This window comes from Primulina tabacum, chromosome 5 (assembly GCF_025594145.1).
Source record: "Primulina tabacum isolate GXHZ01 chromosome 5, ASM2559414v2, whole genome shotgun sequence".
NCBI classification, from domain to species: domain Eukaryota; kingdom Viridiplantae; phylum Streptophyta; class Magnoliopsida; order Lamiales; family Gesneriaceae; genus Primulina; species Primulina tabacum.
Genome location: NC_134554.1, coordinates 33,753,632 through 33,769,770, shown reverse-complemented (window position 1 = coordinate 33,769,770; position 16,139 = coordinate 33,753,632). Strand labels below are relative to the sequence as shown.

At 29.4% G+C, this 16,139-nt stretch overlaps 1 protein-coding gene across 1 annotated transcript; it reads left to right on the top strand.

Annotated features, from left to right (window-relative positions):
- The first annotated feature begins 2,397 nt into the window (after nucleotides 1–2,397).
- LOC142547441 (uncharacterized) lies at nucleotides 2,398–4,990 on the top strand. Its single transcript, XM_075655742.1, has 2 exons — nucleotides 2,398–3,597; nucleotides 4,793–4,990. The coding sequence occupies exons 1-2, from the start codon at nucleotides 2,611–2,613 to the stop codon at nucleotides 4,859–4,861; spliced, it is 1,056 nt and encodes a 351-aa protein (XP_075511857.1). The 5' UTR covers nucleotides 2,398–2,610; the 3' UTR covers nucleotides 4,862–4,990.
- The last annotated feature ends 11,149 nt before the right edge of the window (nucleotides 4,991–16,139 follow it).

The window sequence follows — 16,139 nt, the reverse complement described above, 5'->3', positions numbered from 1 at the left end:
GGAAATTTTGTTTTTAAATCCTCGACATAATAGTTAAATGTGTGTTCAGTTCTTGTTAGACTGAAACTTTCTCTGCGATTCTCGATTTATACAAAAAATGTTTGTCCTCTCACAATTATTTGTTAAGTTGAAATTCGATACAAAGCATTGAAACTATAGAATATATGTATGATATTGCAAAACAAATTCGTTTAAATCTGATATGAAAGATGACATTTTTGAGTATAAAATTAGAATAACAATATTAATATCAGTATTTTCTACACTTGTTTGTGTGCTCAAATATCATATATTAGTACACGATTTGAAAGAGTTTATATTGAAATATCATATATTAGTACCACACTTTTTTGTTTTGTATTAATTTTCATCCGAAAAATACATATGTAGTTAATAACAAAATTTGTTATACATGTTTGCGTACTCAAAATCATATATTAGTGTCAAATCTGAAACATTTAATATTCAAATATCATATATCAATACTATATTTTAATGTTTTGTATCAAATTTTTATGTAAAAAAGACATGTCATTAATACCAAAATTTATTAGGGGGTGTATTCATTCTATACTTTCAAATATTTTTAATGACTTTTTTTAAATGATGGACTTTTGTGGAGTTGATAGATTTTTATTGACTTTTCTGGAATCTCATAGAATTGTAAAACAAATTTCATAGACTCTTATAGACTTTTTTTCAAGGTTTTTGTAGACTTTTGTAGACTTTTTCATAGAATTATTTGAATTTTGTAGTTTATAATTGTGATTTATTTTTTATTAATTTTTTTTTAAAATAACTATTGGACATAGATAGCCTCTTCAATTTTAAATTATTATTTTTATTTATGATTGTAAATGAATTTTACTTACTTAAAAGTTAAATCAATTTAATTTGTGAAAAATGACAAATGAATTATCCAAATTTATTGAAATCAAAATTTCAATTCTTTATGTCAATTCAACATATTAATGAATAATATTTTTATAAGTTCATAATAAAATTTTATTAAAAGAACACTCAAAATAATGAGTAGTCTTTTATAAAAAAAATCTAATCATTACTGACAATTTGATCAACATCGTTCTACATTCCATTGGCTATGATATCCCTCCATGCATTAGCATTTGCTCGTTGTTGTTTTTTAGTATTAAATAACTGATCAAAGTCGACACCTTCATAAACTTGTGCTGATGAAGACAATTGAGCTTCATTATCTAGTTCAATTTGAAATTCATCAAATTGACACTTCTTTCAAAGAAAATTGTGTAATATAGCACATGCCAATACATGCCCTGTCAGGGGTGGAAAAAAATACCGAATTTTCGGTATACCGAGATTACCATAACAAAAAAATATTGAATTTACCGAATTTTAAGTATACCGAAGATTTCGATACGGTACGGTAATAATATCGAATTTTTCGGTACGGTAACGATATCCAATTTGAAAATTTTGGTATATACCGAAATACCGGAAAAATATACAAAAATTTTAAAATATATAATATTTTAAAACAATAAATTATAAATTTTTTTAAAATGTAAGGTTTATTTGGTTCGGTATACCGAAAATTTTGGTATATTATCGGTATGAATTTGCTTATACAATAATTTAATATATAGATTAACTAAAATTAAAGAAAATAATTAAAAATAAAATGTTATATAATAATTAATAAAAAAATTAAATTTTAATATGTTTTTAAAAAGTACAAATAAAAAGAAAAATAAATAGATGAGAAAAGAATGAAAGTTTGTATTGAATTTGGGAGATTTTTCAATTAAATGTACATCCAAATCTTTAGATTGAATCAAAGACTTTTGTTGACATTTTATTGTTGTACCTTAGGCTAAAATTCTTGTACTTAATAGAATTTCATAGAGTCATTAAAAGTCTATTGACATTTTGAATACCTATAGACTTTTGTAGAGTTTTTAAAAGTCAAGTTTGAATACCACATGACTTTTTAAAATTCTACAAAAGTTTACATTGAATACCACTAAACTTTTATGGAGTATATAAAAGTCTAGTTTGAATACCTCTAGACTTTTAAACTCCATAAAAGTCATTAAAAGTCTTATAACCAATACACCCCCCTTATACATTTTGTGTACTCAAAAATCATATATTAATGTCAAATGTGAAACATGTAATACTAAATATCAAATATTAATAACAATTTTTTAAGATTTTATATCAATTTTTCATTAAAAAATATCATTAATATCAAAATTTTTTATATATATTTAAGTACTTATAAATTTTATATTAATTTCAAGTCTAAAATATTTATTTTAAATTTTCAATATGTGCATCGAGTTTCATCTTCTAAATTTTCAAAATACAATTTGTATCAAGTCTAAATTATTTGATTTTTTAAATTGAAGAGACAGCTCTCACGTGCTGATTCTGTACGGTTATCTACGTGTCATCTTCTACTTCTCTCTTCTTGTTTCGCTTCTTCTTCACTTCGACATCAACATCATTGACCCTTCTTTCTCCAATCGAGACACGGTCGTTTGTTGCTCCGAAACTCAACCCTAGTAGGTATAGGGAGTTGAATTGAATTGAATCGAGTCGGATAATTCTTGTGGTGGCTGGCTGGTTATGGACTCTGATTCCGTTGGATCGAGCTTTCCCTATGAGGGGCGGAAATTCAGCGATCTCAGCCTTGTAAATGGTGATTGCTCTGCCTTCAGCGAATGTAACAGTGATGGATCCGGCGAGTTTACTGCCACCTCCGCCCACAGTCGCCGTCTCTTCATCGCCCGCGCCACTGACAACTCCGATGAGCTTATCTCCCATCTCGTTTCAGCTCTTCATTCAACCAACATCGATGAACAGAAGCAAGCGGCTATGGAAATCCGTCTCCTCGCCAAGAATAAAGCTGATAACAGAATTAAAATCGCCGAAGCTGGAGCTATTAAACCGCTGATTTTGTTAATTTCGTCGAACGATCCTCAGTTGCAGGAATACGGGGTCACAGCGATTCTGAATTTATCGTTATGCGATGAGAATAAAGAAGAAATCGCTTCATCCGGGGCGATTAAACCGTTAGTCCGCGCGCTGAAATTCGGTACTTCAACTGCCAAAGAAAACGCCGCCTGCGCACTCCTGAGACTGTCGCAAATCGAGAAGAACAAAACCGCGATCGGGAAATCCGGTGCGATTCTACCGCTGGTTAACTTGCTGGAAACCGGAAGTTTCCGAGGGAAGAAAGACGCGTGCACGGCGCTGTTCTCTCTGTGCTCGGTGAAGGAAAACAAACTGAGGGCTGTGCAGGCAGGAATAATGAAGCCTTTGGTGGAGATGATGGCGGACTTTGGTTCGAACATGGTGGATAAATCAGCATACGTGTTGAGCTTGCTGGCGCCGGTGGCGGAGGCCAGGGCTGAGATGGTAGAGGAAGGTGGGATTCCGGTGTTGGTGGAGATAGTGGAAGTGGGGACACAGCGGCAGAAGGAGATTGCGGTGTCCATACTATCACAGTTGTGCCAGGATTGCGTGGCGTATCGTACCATGGTGGCCCGCGAAGGAGCCATTCCTCCCTTGATCGCTTTGTCCCAGAACGGGACCAGCCGCGCCAAACAAAAGGTTAAAAAAACCTAAACTTTTCACTTGGTAACAATTAATTATTCCAGAAACTTATTCCGGAAACACTGTTTATAAACTCTTGTCGATTAATTTTTACTGATTTAAGTATCTGTTATAAAATAATATCGAAAGTTAAAGTATCTGAAATTAATATTACATTTCATTATCAATTATTTCTTTAATTACATTAGTTATAAAACCAAAACTAGAATTGGAACCGTGCAAAGTCAGTAACTTGATCATAAATCTATCTCAAGGATTTTACTATATAATTAGCTAGTTTCATAGGTCAGTGATCTCACATATTACACGGAGTTAGAAAGGGTTGTTACAATTAGATCTTGAAATCAAGAGATCGTCTCAAATTTAGAATCTTGATGATGTATGGGAACCAAGCGGTGGAATTTTTGAAAGATAATACCTGGGCTAAGTAAGCAGGCCTACGGATAGTAAAAAAAGAGAGGCTATAGCCGACATTTTCACTTGGTGTTGATATGTTATGCATATACTAATGAAGATTAAATCACAATTAGTGTGATAAACTATAAAGAAAATAGTAAATCTTAGGCAATAATGTCTTCCAGTCTGCCTACAAAATCGCCCTTGTAAACGATAGTTAGAATCATCCCGGACATCAGGTTTCCATTGTAGGGTTGTTCACGATAGACATAATTGGATTTGTTAGAGGGAGGAGGCCAGTATTAAGTTAATGTAGCTGAAACAATATTAAGTATTACAACCAATACGGCCATCTAAATGTTTGTTAGATTAGCATTATTCAATGGTTAAGAAATTAAGTGTAAACATATCAAATTATTTGTTGTCATATTATTATATGCATACTTTAAAACAGACCGAACATGATGATCCTTATTATTCTAATGTGGGTTGGTCTCTACTCTGTCCCAATGGTACTAGAAAGTAGCCCAACAAGATAATTGTTTGTTTATTATTCTTGCATCTCCAATCAGCTGCCGCAGTTCAAAATATCATTTTTTTTGGCTATATTTATATTAAAATAAGGTTATGTGTTGTGTTTGAGGTCTATCATTCGACGGCGGATTAATATTAATTTCGGAAAGTTTTATGTCATATCCTATGATGATGTCATCCATGAACTTTGAGTTATTAAAAAAGATAGATACTCGTGTTTTTTCGGCATTTAGCTTACTGAATGGGGTGTGGTTTTGGACAGGCGGAGGCACTGATAGAGGTTCTAAGGCAACCAAGATCCGCAAACTCCGCTGCTAAATGCGATCTCTGAAATCGTAATTATACAATGTTGTGGTAAATTTGTTCATTTTCTGTCGATTTTGATCTTGTCAAATGTAGTGCTCCACCATATTTCACATAGATTCTTGTTTATATCAGATTGATGTGCATTGCATTTGTATCTATTACGTCGTAGGACTTAAAACAAACCGATTGAACCTTTTTTTATATATAGCATTCGAACGCCACGATCAAATCGTATAAACAGTCTGACTAAAAAATAATAATAATTGTATAAACAGTCTCTGTATTAGAAATAAATAATTAGCAGAAAATTTCATTCGCAAGGAGTCATGGGCCGAGATTCCCAAATTGGGGTGGCCTAACGAAAATTAGAGTTGACCCAGCACAATATATATATATATATATATATATATATATATATAGACATATATCGTGTTTGGTTAATTTTTTATTTAGTCTGCAGGTCCTTGATTATGATTGAAAGTCGACACTATTCATGTTATTTGTGTGATTAAATATCCCTCCTCAAAAGGTGTGATAATGTATAATTCTTGAATAGGTGATAATGATAATGTTGTATATTGACCATAATGGTTGCTTCGATGCTACATGTGGGGGCACTGCCCTCACATGGTTTGGATGGACAAGATTCACACACATATGTGATTTTAAAAAAATTAGCGGACTTCATGTATGTGTGGCTAAATTTGGGTCCTTGATTCTATCATGGGGTAGTCCCCCGACATATAGGATGAAATCAACCCATCTGTGAATTGTCTTCTTCAATATAATATGAAAATTAAAATTAATGAAAATTTAATAATTAATATAATATTTAAATTTTTATTATATTTTTTTATAAATTAATTTCATATATTTTTATTATTTTCAATTATTTTAAAGAAAATAAATTGTAATGGAAATCTATCTTAAATTAAATTTTTATAAATTTGTAATCTTGTTAATTATTCTTTTATGAAAATAAATATTTATTAAATTATAATTTATTTTTTTAATGATTACCGTAATATTTTCTAATATATTTCTGATAAATATATTTAAATTAATTTTAATAAATATAAATTATAATTATAAATATTTAATTATCTATTCAATTATTTTAAAAATATTTATAATTATTTAAAAAAACAATAATATTGTAAAATATAATTAAATATTATTTAAAATTAAAATTAATATTCAAAATATTACTATTATTTTAATTATTACAGTAAATACTTATTTACAAATTTATTTTTAATAAATATATTTAAATTAATTTTAATAAATATAAATTATAATTATAAATATTTAATTATCTATCAAATTATTTTAAAAATATTTATAATTATTTAATAAATAATAATATTGTAATTATTATTAAATTTTATTTAACGTTAACATTCAAAATATTATTGTTATTTTAATTATTAAAGTAAATGCATATTTACAAATTTATTTCTAATAAATATATTTAAATTAATTTTAATAAATATAAATTCTCTCCAATTATTTTAAGAATATATATTTAATTAGCATTTAGGACATTTTGACCAATACAATAAAATTTACAAAATTAATCCATCATTTTAAAATCATATCAAACAAAATGTTATTTATCTCACCATATTATTAATCCATATCTCTCATTTTTTAATCTCTAATTACTAATAATTTATTTATCTCATCAATACATAGCAAACGGAGCCTAAGAGTATTATTTTTTATTGTGAATATCGGTAGGGTTGATTCGTCTTACAGATAAAGATTTATGAGAACATCTCACAAGAGACATATTCTAATAAAAAATGTAGGTGAAAATCCAGTTGCAAGGGCTTTTTGGTCTCAGTAATTTCAAGTGTGTGTGGAACAAAATTTTAAACATGTGGAAGGCAAATACAAAAAAAGTGTACATGAGATTTTATTCTTCTATTGTGACGATGTTTCACTGGATAAACTCATAGGCTCATAACCAAACCATAGGTGAGACCAAGTGGTCCACCACAGCCTATGTTTGAGAGCTGCCCCAAAAAAAATAATAATAAATAATAATAATAATAATAATTAACTGTAGCTCAATTTTGTACAAATTGTTACATGCGATCTATACCGTTTTGAAATGACGATTAAAATACGAGTTGAAGTCGTCAATTACTCGTAATTCGTCCTGATATCAAGATGTTAAATTTGACATGACGTCTTAGTTTGAGGCTCAATTGTAACTAACATATACTCCAACTGAAAAATACGAGAGTTGAAATTGTATTAAGATAAATATGTGTTATTTAAAGAAAATTAATCCTAACTAAATTGATATCGCTCACAATCTTACTTTGAAAACATTAGGGAAAATTTATTTTTGACCCTCTATATTTGCATCTTTATTATTTTAGTCATCTATTTTCTCTTTGTTTATGTACATTATATTTGTTTCTTGCAATTTTACTGATTCTTTCGGCGTGACATTTATGTGACTCTGAGTTTACGCACGATAAAAGATGCATGATTAAACTGATATTGATAATATAGAGTACAAAAATTGCAAAGAAACAAAAATATAAGACCAAAATAAAAATTTTCACAAAAAAATTATTATTAAATTTTCATTATTATTTTATGCAAACGAGTTTCACGAGCGAGAGCATCTCCAACGGGATTGCCTTTGAAGAGATTTGTTTAACACGAAAGTACAAAAATATTAAGAATGTGTATCAGATTTAGGTGTTGTGTGCAAGTGTTGTAACACATATTACAACATTCAACAAATATATTAATTATATTAATTAAACACGCAGATAAACTTTAATTAATAAAAAAACATGATAAATCATTCACAAGTATAAAAACTTGTGTGATGCCTTAAGGCAAAATATTCATCAGAAATTTGTATTTAATTCAGAAAATCAATACTCATGAAACTACGAAAAACTAGCTTCCTTAACAAGTTAAGAAAGTAAATTGCATCTCAAATAAACAAAAAACAAAACCACAGATGCAACAATTGTTTCGTCGAAATCTAGAGCCACAAATAACTCTTCAACCAATAATTTATAATAGTGTTGTCTTTGAGTGTCTCCAACACTCTTGGCTTGAACTCCTTATTAATTGTCCGATGTAATTCTTTGCTCTTATTGCGGCATTTCACTGCTATTTTTCAACTCAAAAACCACACGCACGCAACATCAATGATCTCTTATTTATAAACTTCCTTAGCCCTAGAGTTTATTCTTTGTATAAGATCCTACACAAATATGAAAAGAAGAATTTCATTATGAAGTAAACTTTTAAATAATAATATAATATCTAGATATCTTATCATAAATATCAATATTATAACAAATCTTATTAGTCTAGAAAAAGCAACAAAGAAAAATTAATTAAGAAATAAAATATGTATTTCAGCTTTGTTAACAAGTAAGTGTGATATAAGAACGGCTGGGCATCAAGATTCAATAAGCAAATGAATGCCAAGAAAATTGTGCTCGACATCCCAAGAAGCTTTCATGGATTTCAGGATCTTAAAACGGCATCGATAGAATAACCTTGCAATAGCCAATTTCTAGTATCATTAGGTCGCAAACAATCAATTTATCACAAGGTGTAGATGAAGGTTATGTGCATTGAGGAACTCAATTATTATCTGATGATCATATGATAAGCGTCTGCTTCAACGATTTGTAGCTGTTTCGAGGCTTGGTCCGCTGGTAAATCCATGTACATCCACCTGAAGATGGTGATCTCTTTGTTCCTCTAACTCAGTTATAATGTCCTGTTCGTTGATGGATTCGGTAAGGATGACATGACAGACAGCCAAAACTACAAGAACAACTTGAAATAATGTGGGATGTCATGAGAATATTTTGAAACTTCATTCATGCTGGCAGCTACGATCTTTTGGTAAAATCTTGGTTCGAATGGATACTCAACTCAAAGGTAATTTTTATACTATTCACTCACAGATTTGAAGTTCAAATAACAAGTATTTGGGAATGAAATTTTTTAAAAAGTTACAAATTAAAAGAAAGTAACTGCTACAAAAAGTTGTAAAACAAGTCAAAGTTGTAAAACGGGCCAGTGCGGTGGACGGTCCGCAACCCACCACAACCCAGTTAACACGTCAATTTTTAATTATATTTGACAATTTATCACAATCTACTGTTTAACGAGGTGGAACTCTATTGATACATTATAAAATATAAAGGGACTTTTGCGATTGTGTTGGGTTTCCATAATATAACAACGGTGAAAGTTTAGGCGTGTTTTAAAAAAATGTTCGATTTGATATAACAAAAAAATTCTCCTAACTAAAATTACTGTTGAAATAACTAGTCTATATTATTTTACTAACTAAATGTGACATCTTTCTTATCACATAAAAAACTCTTATTAAATCGATCAAACTTTTAAAACACAAACACGTCTTGTATATGCATAAGGCAAAAAATTGTGTGAGACGGTCTCACATGTTATATTTTGTGAGACAAATCTCTTATTTAGGTCATCCATGAAAAAGTATTAATTTTTATGCTAAGAGTATTACTTTTTATTGTGAATATCGGTAGAGTTGACATGTCTCACAGATAAAGATTCGTGAGACCGTCTACTCTCTATGCATAATTATTCCAGCATCACATTATACAATAATAATAGCAAATTTGTGAAAATTTTCTCTTATAAATATTCTAGCTTTTACTTGATAGTTAAAAAATGATATTTTATCTCCTTAATAAGGCAACATGTATTCTCAATTTGAAAAAATTGAAATATCTCAACACAAGAAATTACATTTCAACAAAGCAATGTTTATTATTATTTTTTATTAAAAAAGTATATAAAATGACGGATCATGACACCGTGACTTCTGTATATATTGTCATTACTTTCTTTTTATTTTTAAAAAATCCCTCTTCGGTTTCTTAAAAAAAAATAATAAGGTTATAAATGGGCAGTATAAAATAGCCAATATATATTGGAGAAATCTCCTGATGAGAAATTTCACATAATTTCCAACACCAAACGTGAAAATGCTACAATATCAAATCCCAATGGAAGACTTTTATAAGTTTGAAAGGTCAAAATTTCATCCCTTGATGATTTGATTGAAGCCAAATCACATACTACCAATAATGGAGGCGCATGCTTGGAAAGGCAACAAATAAAGGTGTAATCCATCTGGTTCTTCTTGTACATGATTGATATAATTATAATTAGGTCATCTCCAACTCATAAATCTGCTTCTGCATCAAATGTAACATTCATCTCCAACTCATTTACTTCAAATTTTACATTAAAAAGTATATTCCTAAAATATTCTTTTTGTCTACTATTTATTTATAAATTTAACAATATAATTATAAATTTAATTTTTATAAATTTTCTAATATAATTATAATTAATTTTTTGTGTTTTAATTTTTATTATGAATTATATTTATATCAACACGATTTAATTTTACTCATCAATTATATAATATTATTATTAAAAATATTTAATACATATTTATATTAATTAAAAAACATTAAAAAAATTAAAAAAAAATAAAAAAGAAGGCCCAAACCCAGCGCCATGGCGCTGGGTCCCTCCGTTTCACGCTGTGAACTCCTGCGCAAAGGGTTGGAGAAACCCTTATAATTCAAGGTGGGATATACAATGTGGAATGGAATCACTCCGAGCAAATTATCAAAAAAAATAAAAATAAAAAAATTGAGAGCAAGAAAAGTTTTGTAGGACCGAATGTTTTTAAATTTAGTAACAAGTTATAATTGGTGATAACAGTGCAACTCAAATATTTATATCGGACAATAACTCAAATATTATGTTTCAATTAATCAATCCAACAAGAACATTTATTGCAATACCAAACAATCTTTGTTAATTGCAAGAAAAAGGATAATTTTTACTATATATATATAAGAAAACAAGAGAGTCTCGTGAAAACCCACATTTGATATTTTAAGTGAACTTTTTTTACAACTAAACATAATATTTGAAAGATGTGAAAAAATTGTAGCGGACTATATTCTAATTTTTCACATTTTAAAAATTTTCCCCAACTTCTCATAACTTCCTTCCTATTTTCTCTTTATTTAATTATTCTAATCGCCATAAATCTCTTCAAAATTTATTACAAAAACTATTTTAATAATTCAATATATTATGCACACACGTGGCTATAATTGTAATTTGGACGCTAAGCATCAATTAAGAGGTAAATGAATCGAGTTTGTTCACGAGATTTTCGAGTCGATTCGAAAAATATTTGATTCATATTCGAAATTATCAAATTCTAGGCGAACTCGAATATGTACGAACTTTTGTTTGAGCCCAAATTATCTTGTTAGATAATTAGTAATATAATTATACAATAAACAAATTATTTCAAGCATTTATTTTCGAGTAGCTCATAAATATGTTCGAATATTTTAAGTCGAACGCGAATTCGAGCTTTGATTTGAACCAAATTCAAGCAAAAATATTAATTTTTTGGGATTTCAAAATGGAACTCAAGCTCAAATATATTTAATTCAATTTTTTTCGTGTTTGCTCGATTTGTTCGCCAAAGTTATTAATATCAGTGGCACTCTATGATTATACATATAGCTTATAAACATTTTATATTATTGAATAAAATATAAATTTAAGGTTTATATTAAATTTGCAGTGGATGCGATGACACGAAGCGATACACAGATCATAAAATGAACCTTTTAATTTGACCACGACTTTGTCGGCAGACATGATCCTCCTCTTCTATTCGACCCATTCGCTAATGAAAATTACTTTGGATTTTTAAATGGTTGTGTAAAATTTGACGAAACTTTTTCTTTATCAATCCTTTTCCAAAATTATTATTATATAATTCTTGGAAAATATATTTTCAGTTCACACCTATATTCTGCAATATTATCATATTTTTTTTTGTATTGAAAATTGCTACAAATAATAATTTAATTATTATTATATATTTTATTCTAAAACCATTTATCATATTTTTTATAATTATAAAATTCCGTATGATATTTAAGAAAACTAAGTGAAGTGTGACATAACTTTTATGGTGTAAAAGGCCTCTATTTCCACAATTCAAAGAATATAATTTTTTTGGTGAACTAACTTATCTAATTTTGAATTCTAGTTCACTAAGTTTCCAAAATTTGAGTTTGGCATACTAACTTTAAATTTGTGGCTATTTTGGTTCAGTTATTAATATGAAAATTGAAAAGTCAGTATTTTTCGATGTCAAATCATCAATAGGACCAAAGTAGTCGAAAATTAAAAATTTGGTGTATCAAAACCAAAACAAGTTAGTAAACAAAAAAACCGTACAATAAAATTAAACAAAGTTTAGAGCTTCCTGATTTATTTTTCATAAATAAATTTGCTATGAAGATCTTCCAAGTCAACAGAGAATCGACCACCTTATTCTTATCTTAGATCAAAGAATGACTGAGATCTAGAATATGTGTGTCATATATATTATGTATTATTCTTTGTGCTTCATGGACCATAATCATATATAACCTTAGCAGTTTTCGACTCATCATAGAAGACATAATTGAGTTGAGTTTCTACACATAAGGTGGATTATACCAAGTTATTTAATACTTTTGAAACTCATAATTAACTAAATCACCTTATTGGGTCTATTATTAGATATCTTGTCCAAGTATAATATAATTAAATTATGTAAGCCCACAAAATAATTCCAACAATTCTCACTTGGGACACATAAATTAATATCCGTATATTGTACATACAAAAATTAGATTGAGCTCTTGATATCTAAACCAAAATATTTCTTAACAATCTGGTCTATAAATTATATAAATATTGAACCAAAGCAGTCTTAAAAACATTTAAAATAACTAAATCCATCAATGATCACAATATTGTCATAATCAATAACATAGATCAAGTATGGATATGTAGCATAAAAATACATAAATGTGATCTAAGAATAAAACATGTAGTTCCAACGGGTCCTCCTAATGACTCAAAGAGCCCAATAACATATTTTTCAACCAAATGTTAAAGCGCAATGAAAGTCATCATTTTATTTCAGAGTAATTGAAATAAACTTTAGCCAGCTACAAACATATCATCTATATGAACACTACCAATGTGTGTCACATGCCCATAAATACCTTGGTGGCTAACCCATGATAAACGCATCCGTAATTATAGAGTTTGTAATTATATACTCAATTGAAACACAATTATTCTGAATTATTTCCTTCAAACTAGAAACTACATGTCATATATTTTGACTTTGACAAGTTTAAGGTGTTTTTTAAATATAATATAGAGGATTTATTATCACAATTGATCGTCAATAGTTTCTTAGACCAATGATCATTGTTTGTGATAAAACTACACAACTTTATTCGAGGTCCAAATATCCAACTATTTCAAAATTTCAGATCTCCGAGCATAAAATCATTAGTTCACTTTATATACCTCATAACCCAATTAATGATATGATGTCGGGTTTCTTAAATATCTGCCGAACATTCCAATGATCTACACAATATCCAAACGGTGTTCTCTATAAATCCGAATGAGATTACTATTTGATAAAATTTATACTACCATATAGTGGACATAAACATAAATATATTATTCTCAATGTTGACTTTCTAATACACTCACATTCATTAATACATAAAAAATTATTTACATTTAATTTCATAATTTCATGCATGCATAATACCCACTACAAGAAAAATGATTTTCCGCAGCACGTCGTCAACAGTGTGCATTAAAAGCACGTTGAGAATATTACTTTTAACGGCGTGCATCCATATGTGCGCTGTTAATATTGTTGCACTTGACAGAAATAACGACATACATAAAAAGCACGCTGCAGATAGTAATATCTGCAGCATGCATTTATGTTTGCTGTTAATAAATTATATAAACGACATCGTGCAATTATATGTGAGCTGTTAATAACCTATGAAATTTTCGCAGCGCACAATAAAGACACGTCGTTAATAGTATTATTAACAGCGTGCATGTTTATGTGCGCTGTTAATAGTAAATCATTTTTTAAAAAAAATCGTGTCTAGATATTAACGGCGTACATTAATCGCATGCCGTTAATATTATTATTCACGGCATGCATATTAGCATGCTGTGAAAAATGGGCGCCCAATTATTAAAATCGTCCAATTTTTAAATTAGCGACGATTTCACCAAAATCGTCGCTACTTTAGCGACGATTTTTTTAAAAATCGTCGCTCATTTTATATCGACAACAGTTTAATAAAAAAACCGTTGTAATTTGAGACGGTACTAAACCAACCGTCGCTAATATTTTTTAAATCAGCGACAGTTTAAAAAGAACCGTCGCTAATAGCCGTGACGGTTTTTAACACCCGTCGCTACTAGCGACGGTTTAATAAAAAACTGTTGTTAATAGCGACGGTTTAATAAAAAACCGTCGCTATTAGACCAATAACTATCGTAAATTTTCTATAAATACCGGCATCTTCGAACCATTTTTCTCCACACCACTTCACAACACTTAAAATTTTTCTCTATTATACGATTTTAGTTTCGATTTAGGGTACGTTTTTTCGTTTCAATTTCTGGTTAATTTTTAAGTGTTAGGTAAGATCATGAGTATTGTTATCATAGTCATTTTTAAAAATTTATTAAATTATAAAAGTAATTTTTTTATTTTTTTAAAAAAGTTAGCGACGGTTTTTGAACTGTCGCTAAATGTAGCGACGATATTTAAACCGTCGCTATTTTTAAATACCATCGCTAAATTAGCAACGAATTTTAAACCGTTGCTAAATTAGCGACGGTGACGACGATTTAAAAACCGTCGCTAATTAGTGACGGCTTTATTAAAAACCATCGCTAATTTTAGATGTTTTATGAATATTAACGGCGTACATTGCCGCCGCGGATAATTGTATTAATATGCACACCGCGGATAATAGTATTAACAGCGTGCACATGTATGCTGCGAATAATCTTGAACTTTCAAAAGCTTGCAGTTGTGCAGCGTGCAATGTGCGTCGCGGAAAGAGAATTTGCGCGCTGCGAAAAGCCATTTTTGTTGTAGTGTCGATTTCATTTAAAATATTGATGTTCAATTTATCAAGCTTACCAATCGGGGAACCAATACCAAACATATTTGAATTTCGAAAAATTGAAAAGTTTAATTACCACATGGATAAAGGAAAAACTTGATTTTGTCCAAACATGAAACTAAAATCAATTTTCATTTAAAAATACAACGCAACAAAAATGTTTTCCAAATTCAAATACAAGAAAATAAAAATGAGTTCCTAAATAAAGCTTTTAAAACACCAACAATCTTATTATCATTTTCCATAGGATGTATATTTCACCATCAGTTGGCAACCGGCTCCTTAGGACCTTTTCTTTGTGCCCAATTGGCAAATTTGGGACAATATTTCTTCACATGCCCATCAGTTCTTTTGAAAAAGAAACAAGTGTTCATTTTATCTTATTTCTGTTGCTCCATATGCTGTGAAGTTACAAAGTTTCCTTTCTTATTGATACATTTTTGTTTCTAATTGATGCAATTATCTTGATAGTTAGATGTCAAGTTAGCACTTCCAATCACATCTTGTTTCAATATCTCTTCCTCCTGAACTCATTGCGCAATAAGCTCATTCAAAATCCATTTTTTCCTTCTGAATATTATAACTTATTGAATCTATTAAATTGTGCAGGCAAAGAGATCAAGAATAAATGCACGACTATGTCTTCCAACCATTCCAAATTGAATGCTTTTAGTCGAATCACAAGATTTGACATTTTTATTATGTACTTCCTTATGTTCTCTTTCTCTTTGTACCACATTGAGACAAGTTTAGTCAGAATAGTACTTGTCTCGACATTTTCGTTTGCACCGAAACGATCTGCTATTTGAGTAAGGAACTTGTGGGCATCATTTCTTTCACACTCCTTATAGTATTTGGAATGAAATGTTTCATAATCATTAGACTCGTGTGATTTTTTCACTCCCATTTTTTCAAAGAACCTTTTTGATCAGCAGTTCATAAACTGGTCAAAGGTTCGAGGCGATATTCCATTAGCGCATATTCCAAATCCATGCAGCCGAACACTATCATAACATGCTCTTTCCTTTTCTTGAAGTTTGAATCATTAAGTACCAGAATGTTATTCAAATTAGCAGATATAGAAGATGTTATAATAAAATAGAACAGAAAAACTCACAATAAATTATAGTCCAAGTATATATTTTAATTAAATAAACCACAAAAATATATGCATGCAAGTGGTGGGCCCATAAAAAATTCCTA

Excerpts from the sequence above, each read along its gene's own strand:
- LOC142547441 (XM_075655742.1), top strand. The coding sequence starts at position 2,611 with ATGGACTCTGATTCCGTTGGATCGAGCTTTCCCTATGAGGGGCGGAAA. Across the intron at positions 3,598-4,792 it reads CCAGCCGCGCCAAACAAAAG|GCGGAGGCACTGATAGAGGT; the intron begins GTTAAAAAAACC and ends GGTTTTGGACAG.